Genomic DNA, 9,674 nt, shown 5'->3' with positions numbered 1-9,674 from the left:
CATGAATGATCAAATCCGCTAAAGTCAATGCCACAAATGCAAAGGGCCAACAATACACACTAGGAATGGAAAGAATCTTTTTTAATTCTTCAAGAAACAGTAAAAAAAACCCCAAAACCCCTGTATTTCTCAGGTTTTGGGAAATTCACATAAAAATCCTGAGTTGACGAGACTTTTTTCAGTACAGGACTCATTCTGTGCAAAACTTGCACATTTCCTTTTTGTGCAGAAAATAGCATATAGGTTGAGTCATCCTTATCTGGCATTCTGAAATCCAAAATATTCCAAAAACCAAAATGTTTTTCATGGGTGAATGAGATAGTGATACATTTGCTTTCTGATGGTTCAAGGTACACACACACACACACACACACACACGCACAAAATGATGAAAAATATTGTGTAAATTTACTTTTATAATAATATAATAATTATTTATTTCTATTCTGCCTTTTCCCCACAGAAAAAACAGATTACAACAAGAACATTAGATACAAAAAATAATCATACAGTAAACATAAATCAGAATACAGTACAAGCATAAACCTGATGTTTACAGCAAGGAATATATATATATATATATATATAAATACAAAGAACAAAATCCACAGTATCAACATAATAAATTAAAATATACCCTAACATAGTTAATCTAACTAACAAATATCAACTTTCCCCTAGCAGCAAGAAATACAGTTCAATCCAAATACTAGGACAATAATAATACAATAGCAGCAGGAGACCATAGTCCCATATACTCCCAAAACATTACATAATAACAACTCTTTCCCCTAGCATTTTTAGGCTATATGTAAAAAGTGTATATGAAATATAAATGAATTTCATGTTTAGACTTGTGTCCCCTCACCAAGATATCTCAATATGCATGTATTTGCAAATACAGGTATTCGAAAATTAAATCTGCTAGTCACAAGCATTTTGAATAAGGGAGACTCAAGCTGTACTGTACACAAAAATATGTCTGTACAAAAATGCTCAAGAAGGAAAAGAAGAAAAGCATAAAGTACAAAGAGAAATAGAATAAAGATTTCAAGAAAAAAGAGTGGAAGAAGGAAAGAAAGTGGTTTGGTAGAATGTAAGAGAGAAATGTTTGTAGATTGTAGGCTGAAATTTATGTTAGGTTTATTTAGGGTAAGTTATGTATGTGTTATGTAATGTGTTAAAATGGATTTCATATGTGTATGTGCTATGATTGCTATGATTTTATATGTTTAATAAAATTTAAAACAATTTTAAAAAATGCTCAAAAATGGCCCAAAATACCACATAGACATTTTGTGCAGAACAAGATCCAGTTGTGCATAGTTCTTTGATAGTTTTTGAAAAGTGAGTAGTTTTCAAAGACAATTGGAAGAAAATTGCTGAAATGATCCTTTGAGAATGAAATTTGTGAAGAATTATATTCCCATAAGCCTGTGCTCCCACCCTGATATTCCTTCCCCTCACCGAGAAGACCGAAGAAGAAGACCAACATTCAGAGACTCAGGGCCAGGCCTGGATATTTGTGGACTCCAGTGGTCAGTACTTTTCCCCATCTATTCCCCACTGGAGGTACTGAGTAGGCTGCAGTCCGAAGCGTGTGACAATGCTGACAGGTGATGTGACCATGTGAACCAAGTGATCCATATGGTTGTCATTTGCAAACAGTGGAGGACTGAGCACCTAGACATGACCTTTTCAGTAGTAGCTATATTTTGTCTGGAATATATAAATGAGGTTTGTCACTTAAAAGCTGGAAAGAGGAACTTTTTGTCTTCTGGGAGTTATATATTTATAGCAGTGTGATATATTATTATTATTATTATTATTATTATTATTACAACATCAACAATAATTTATTTGTGAAGTTGAAGGCTTTCATGGCCGGCAGCCATAGTTTTTTGTGGGGTTTTCGGGCTATGTGGCCATGTTCTAGAAGATTTTCTTCCTGACGTTTCACCAGCATCTGTGGCTGGCATCTTCAGAGAATATACCCACTTTTTTCCAGGCAAGCATTCTCTGAAGATGCCAGCCACAGATGCTGGCGAAACGTCAGGAAGAAAATCTTCTAGAACATGGCCAAACAGCCCAAAAAACCCACAAAAAACTAATTTATTTATTTATTTGTTGTCTGCCTCTCCCCATGGATCAAAGTGGAGGACAACAACAATTAACAAACAAGTTCAACAACATCAGTTAAAATACATTGGTTGAAACACACATCATTTTAAAAGGACAAATAAGATTAACTGGCATGGCTCCATCCCATGGACTCCTGAGAGCTGTAGTTCATTGAGGTTCTTAGAATTCTCTAGTGCACCCCTCTGAACTCCATTGTGAGAGATCTTTGGCAGAGAATTCTAATTACCTTACAAACTACAGATGGTATAACAGCAGAAGGAACCATGACACTTAAAATACTATCAAAGGGTGATAAGTGTGCAATGAGAGTACACACAGATGTCTTGGTACTTCACCTCCCAAGAGCTCTGGCCACCAGCATGGCTAGATTTTTGTAGTCCAAAATTTTGGAAAGGCACAAGATTCCTGGATTCTGGGTGACAAAAACAGGTGATTACTTGCATGTACATGGAACATGCTGTCATGGAACAAACATCACCTGATGTCAACACAGACACAGCGTCTACCATTCAGAAGAGCTGGTTCACAAAGTTAGCATCCGAATCATCAAGAGGCAAGTCACTGAGTTATGTCATAACTGTTGTGAGTCACTGAGCAATGTGGGTGTCCATCTGAACTGGCTCCACATTTCCACATCGCACAGATTACTAAGGCCTTCTGTGGTAGCACTTGATTCCTTCTGCCTTAGTTTTGACGAGGAATGGAACCACTATTAATGTTGATACAGTACTCTGGATGTCATTCTTGGCACAGCATCATGTCAAATCAGGGAGGAAGGGAACGGGGTAGTTGTTTTTTGCCTAGAGCTATATTCTAGGACTTATTTAATACAAGACACAGTTATTTGCACATTCCTTGGTGCTGTGGTCCTGTCACAGTCTGAGGTTCTTTATCAACAAAGCCATTAAAAACAGCCAAAACTTGGGCGATGGTTTTGACATATGATCTATTTATGTCCATATATATTTATCCCATTTTAATATGCTACGAAATCATAAACACAACAAACAGATAGGTTGTTGTGAGATGCATATAAAAAGCGAGCTCATACTTTTGTTTTCATTTAATGGCCATTTTTTGCAGTAGATTATTTATTTATATCTAAATATAAATATATCTTTAAATATATTTATATTCCACTTTTACCCAGCTCTGGATGCCATGTCAGCTTACACAGTTAAGAAAACATAGTGATAAAACTGTTTATAGAATTAAAAGTAATTGTTCATATCAATTGAACAGAAAAACAACAAGTATAGACAATCTCATTGTGGATGGGAAGAGCATCAAGTCTTTGTTACCTTGCATGATAGTACATTCCTTGAGGTAGGATATCAGATATAAATATTGGTCCCCAAACCTAGCCTCCTTGTGCACATAGTTGGCCCCCAGTCTGTGCTCCATGTATGAACTATGCTGCCGTCAGACCTCAGTCTGAGCCACTCTATGCTTTCCATTATCTACTCTTTGGACAGGTAAATATCACTCCCTTTACATGCCTCAAACTCTGTTATCCAATTTTCATACCTTTGTTTCGGTTAGCTCTGAATGTTGTCTGGATGACAATCGTGTGTTTGATTGCACTCTTGCATATTTTGAAATAAAACCTTCTTGATTCCCCCAAACCTTCTTGATTTCCCCCTCAGTGAGTACTAATATACACAGGTACAAATGATCCTAAAGTTACCCAACCTCTCACAAACTTAAGCAAATTCCCCCAACATCAGGGTCTTAAATAGAGCTCTTTCCCATCACTTTTTGCCTGATCCCATGGCAGTCTCATACCACTGGGCAGAGTGAGAAAGTCATCTCAGATGGCAAATGGTTGCCTCAAGATGTTAGAAAAGATAACTTGTATCATGTAGTCTGCTCTGCACCGATTAGGTTTCTGTGCTGTCTTGACACGTGTTGGAGAACATTGTTCCACCATCAGCTTTGAACAAAGTTTCACTTGCTTGTACATAAATGAGGGGAGCCATCTTGTTAGTCAACTCTGGTACCAAAACGACATGAACTGGTCTTGTCTGAACCTTACAAAACCAAAAATAATGATGACTGAACCTGATAAAATATCTACACAAAGTACAGTATGGGTAGAATAAATAATAATAATAATAATAATAATAATAATAATAATGTAATAATTTATAATGCCTTTTCCACTAAAAAGTGGAACATCAAATATATACAATATTTCCATCCCTGAAATACAACTCCAGCCATTACCATCACACAGAATTAAAAAGAAAAATTAGAGATGTTCTCCTCTCCCAATGAGGCATTGCAGCTTTCATTTACAAGACGGTATGTTGTTCCAATCATTCCTATAGTCACAAAATATGCTAAGTTTAAGTTGTATTTGTTTTATATGCAAATTAATACAAATGCTTAATTAAATAACAATGTACACCTGTCTTCAGAAGTAAGTCTGATTTTCAATCACATTTATTCACAGGTACCTCTATGAAGAGAGCCAGTGTGGTTTAATAGTCTGAACATTGGACTAGGATGCTTGAGAACAGGGTTTAGATCTCAGCCCACTGAGTGACCTTGGGCAAGTCACACTCTCTCAGCCTTAGATGAAGGCAGTGGCAAAGTTGCACTGAATAACTCTTGCCAAGAAAACACCATGGTAGATTCACTTTAAAGTTAGAATTGACTGGAAGGCACACAACAGCACAATGACAACCCAGTGAAATTGATGGGGCCATTGGGTTGCCATAAATTGAAAGGCGCCTTGAACTGAGTGCATAGCATGGCTGCCCAAAGTTTAGTTTCTAGTGGCAAGACCAGTCAGGCTTAAGGAACTGCCGACAAACCTACAAAAGCAATTTGTGGCCTGCAGATGCTGTTGGACTACAGCTCCCATTATCCCTACCCAGCATAACCATGTGGAATTGCTGGGAACTGTAGTCCTGACATCACACATTCCTCACTAAGCAATGCTTAGTCATTGCTTGTTGGGTAAATACCTCCTTGCATGCATGAATGTATCTTCATTGAAAAAGTATCCATATAATCTTGAACAATGCTCTTTTAATGATGTTGAGTCACTCATTTGTCCACAGGAGGACAAATGTTCAGGAATGAAGTGATGTGCATGATCTTTTGAATTTCAACCATTTGGTCACCATGGCCCACATTTGTCTTTGGATTATATTTCAGTTGGGACCTCCTTCCCCCACCCTTATTTATTTCCAAAGATTGTTCTGAATCTGGGATTTGTCAAGGGTTGTTGAAGTGCAATGATCCAGATTGACTTCTCAGTGGAAAAAAATATCAAAACATTCATCACTTCATAATAAATACCGTAGGACCTTGGTATCTGCTGGGGTTTCGTCCTAGGACCCCCCATGGATACCAAAATCTATGGATGCTCAAGCATCATTATATACAATTGTGTAGCAAAATGGTTATATAAAGCCACACACGCACACACACACATCTTATATAAAATGGCAAAATCAAGGTTTGCTTTTTGTAATTATTATTATTAATAACATATTTTTAAGCCGTGGATGGTTGATCCTTGGTTGCAGAATCCCTGGATACAGAAGGCTGACTGTATGCCATTCATCTGTATTTAATTTCATGGTGTCTCCCCAAACCTTATCCTCATGACAGTCCTATGAAGTGTGCCTTCCAGTTGTTTAAGACATACGGTGACTGCCCCCCAAGGAGAACCTATCACAGGTTTGCCATTGCTTTCCTCTAAGGCTGAGAGAGTGTGACTTGCCCAAGGTCACCCAGTGGGTTCCCATGGCTGAGCCCTAGCCCTAGCCTCCTGAAGCCGTAGTCCAACACTCAAACCAGGACTCCATGCTTTCTCTCTCAGGAGGTTTTTTGCCACCTTGAGTCCCTATACTAGGAGAAGGACGAGGTATAAGTAAGTACGATATTAAAAAATAATACATTTTCTCAGCTAGGTTGAGAAAATATAACTACAGCGAAGGTTTCCTGGTGAATGCCATGGCCAGGCAGGGACCTGAACCTCTTCAGTCTTAGGAATAGAAGGCTGAAAGGTAGGACAGGTCCTGGAAAAGCAGGACGCCTGGTCAGCCTGAACCAGCAAATACTAGGACATTTGGGGATCCCTCCTGAACAGAAGGAGGAAAGGGAGGACAGATCCTGGAGAAGGAGGCCATCTGGTCAACCTGTGTGTATGTGTGTGTGTGTATGTGATCACCCTGGTTTTTTGGTATGTGTATGTGATCACCCTGTGTGTGTTTGTGTGTGTATGTATGTATGATTCCCCTGTGTGTGTGTGATCCCCCTGTGTGTGTGATCACCTTGTGTGATCACCCTCTCTCTCTCTGTGTGTGTATGATCCATTTGTGTGTGTGTGTGTGTGTGGAGAGAGAGAGCTCCCCACTGCAATGCAGAGTCCTCCCCTCCCCTCCGGACCTTTTCTGTGGCCAGGAGCCAAAGGCACACAGAGAGAGAGAGAGATTGAGAGAGAGAAGGGCTGGCCAGCCTGGGCTGCTGCGAGGCTGATCCCTCCCATGACGCACAGAGAAGAGGGAGGACACAGAGAACCAGGAGGCGATGCTTGCGATTCCCTTACTCTTCCCTCCTCTCCTCCCTCCAGCAGCCTTGCCTTGCCTTGCCTTGCCTCCCCTTCCCTTTCTTTTCCCCCTCCCTTAGGACCACCCTCCTCTTTTGCTGCTGCTGTTGCTGCTGCCTCCGCGTGACTCCTCTGAGCGCGTGCAGAGTGCTTGAGGCGTGTGTCACCCCTTCCCTCCCTCCCTCCCTCCCTCTTTGGGGCTCAGGCTTTTTCTAGGGCAGGTGAGGAGCTGCCCAGAGTCCAGACCAGCAGCATCCGTGCCTTGGAAAAGCAAAGCCGCTTGGGTTAGCCTTTGCTGAGCCAAGAGTGCCAGAGAGAGGAAGACCACCAGCACCCCTGTCAGAATGTGGCTGCTCTCTTGGTCCCTCTGCCTCCTGGCCCTGGTTGGGCTGGGGGTCCTTCCTGGCCAGACCCTAGGAGAAGTGGTGGGGGATGAAAAAGCCGGCTTCGGGGACTGCAACACCTTCTTCTACCATGGCACCCCCCCTGAGGGTTTCCACCTCCACCAAGAAGCCCAGCCTGAGGTGGTCAAGATCTGCCAGAAGTTCAACCAGGAGCCCCGCTTCGCCACCCTCTACAGCACCCGGGACAAAATCCCGTTGTACTCAGCTTTTCGTGGAAGCGAAATGGTCCAGAACAGCCCCAAGGAGAAGGAGGAGGAGAGATGGCTGGTGGAGCCACAGGTGAGGCAGGGGTTGGGTTGGGATGGCAGTGGCGGTGAGTCTTCAACGTGAAGTCAAAGGCTTTCATGGTCAGCATCCATAGTTTTTTGTGGGTTTTTCGGGCTCTGTGGCCATGTTCTAGAAGAGTTTATTCCAGATATTTCACAAGCATCTGTGGCTGGCATCTTCAGAGAATTCTCTGGAATAAACTCTTCTAGAACGTAGCCACAGAGTCCAAACAACCCACAAAAAACTCTATGTCTTCACGGTCTTTCTGGCCTTGGTGGTAACAGAGGTTCTCCCTTAAGAGGAGGACGAGGCACTTCTTGAAAAAAGAGGCCATCTGGTCACCTTGCCCATGGTCCTGGTGTATAAGGTGCCCTCAGCTGCATCTACACAGATTGACCAGATGCCCTCACCGCCAAGGAGGACATGGCAGCACCAACAGGTAGGACATTACAGAAAAAAGGGAGGTCGTGACCAAAGAAAAGCTAGAAACGCTTATAGAAATCTGCTTTGGCCAGGCCTCACCTGGAACACTGTGTCCAGTTCTGGGCCCCACAGTTCAAAAAGGATGTTGAGAAGCTGGAGTGTGTCCAGAGGAGGGTGACTAAAATGGTGAAGGTTCTGGAAACTATGCCTTATGAGGAGAGATGTAGGGAGCTGGGTATGTTCAGCCTGAGAAGAGACAGTTAAGAGGTGATATGATAGCCCTCTTTAAGTATTTGAAAGGATATCATATTGAGGATGGAGCAAGCTTGTTTTCTGCTGCTCCAGAGAACAGGACCTGGAGCAATGGATGCAAGCTGCAGGAAAGGAGATTCCACCTCAATATTCTAACAGTAAGGGCTGTTCGACAGTGGGACACATTCCCTCAGAGTCTGGTGGAGTCTTCTTCGTTGGAGGTCTTTGAACATCTGTCAGGTGTATGACCATCTGTCAGGTGTACCTTGATTGTGAGTTCCTGCATGGCATGGGGTTGGACTGGATGGCCCTTGGGATCTCTTCCAACTCTATGATTCAATGAAATATCAATTCATGCTTCTTTGTCATGCTTAAAATGGAAGACATTTTGGGATTCCTCCTGGACAGAAGGTGGAAAGTAGGACATGACCAAACAAAAAGCTAAAAACACTTGTATGAATGTCAATCCATTCTTCTTAGTCCTGCTCGGAATGGAAGACATTTTGGGATTCCTCCTGGAGAGAAGGTAGAAAGGTAGGGCAAGTCCTGGAAAAGGAGGCTATCTGGTCATCCTGCCCATGGTCCTGATGTACAAGGTACCATCAGATGCTTCTACACTGCATAGGGTGACCAGATGTCCTCACTGCCAATGAAGACAAGCCACTGCCAAAGATAGGACATGCGATCAAAAAGGAGGCTATGACCCCAGAAAAGCTAGAAATGTCAATTCATGCTTCTTTGTCATTCTCAAAATGGAGGATATTATGGAATTCCTCCCAGACAGAATGTGGTACGGTAGGGAGATCCTGGAAAAGGAGGACATCTGGTTTTTGGCAACCCTGTCCTGGGGTTTTCTTGGCAAGATTCCCCTGAGGCTGAGAGAGTGTGAACCCCTCCATGGTCAACCAGTGGGTTTCATGGCTGAGCTAGAATCGAGCCCTGGTCTCCAGAGTCCTAGTCCAATGCTTAAACCACTATACCACACTGACTCTTGATTGCCAAAATAACACTAAGGGACAGCAGGGGCTGCATGGTTTGAGCCTAGGGCTATGATGCTGGAGATCAGGGTTCAAATCCCAGCTAGGGACTGTGTGACTTTGGGTTACTCACACTCTCTCAGCCTCAGAGGAAGGCAAGGGAAAAACCCCTATGCAGAAACTTGCCCAGAAACCCTTGTGATAAGTTCACCCCATTAGGGTTGCTATAAGTCAGAAACAAAGGCACACAACAAATAACAGGGTGAGAAGTAACTATTAACAATAGTGCGTCAGAGGAAGTTGGCCAAGGGTGCATCAATAAGGTGGTTTGGCACCACTTTAAATGCTGTAGCCACAGCCTATGGAATCTTGGAATCTGCAGTTTTACAAGGCCTCTTTAGCCTTCTCTGCCCAATGATGGTGCCTCACAAAACTACAAACCCCAGGATTCTTAAGGATGGACCCATGGCAATTAAAGGAGCGCCAAACAACAGTACATTATTTTTACAGTATAGGTGAACCCCAAGTCTACCAAAACTATGCTACAACTTCTTTTCTCAGTTAGTTACAAAAATGGTACCAGATCCCTTTACATAGTTATTATAGTCAGCCCTCCATATCCACAGATCCTGTGTTCACAGATTC

General features: G+C 42.3%; 1 protein-coding gene across 1 annotated transcript in view; it reads left to right on the top strand.

Moving 5' to 3' along the window:
* Positions 1–6,621: 6,621 nt before the first annotated feature.
* ENDOD1 (endonuclease domain containing 1) overlaps positions 6,622–9,674 on the top strand; it is a 29,271-nt gene continuing 26,218 nt past the window's right edge. The window contains exon 1 of the mRNA XM_089512806.1: positions 6,622–7,389. Within this exon, the coding sequence (XP_089368932.1) occupies positions 7,051–7,389 (339 nt within the window). The 5' untranslated portion in view covers positions 6,622–7,050. The remainder of the gene's footprint in view (positions 7,390–9,674) is intronic.

The sequence above is a fragment of the Sceloporus occidentalis genome, unplaced genomic scaffold (assembly GCF_023333645.1).
Source record: "Sceloporus occidentalis isolate IW3139 unplaced genomic scaffold, rSceOcc1.0.p SCAF_2, whole genome shotgun sequence".
NCBI classification, from domain to species: Eukaryota; Metazoa; Chordata; class Lepidosauria; order Squamata; family Phrynosomatidae; genus Sceloporus; species Sceloporus occidentalis.
The sequence above is the reverse complement of the archived record's forward strand: the minus strand, read 5'-3'. Positions and strand labels throughout refer to the sequence as shown.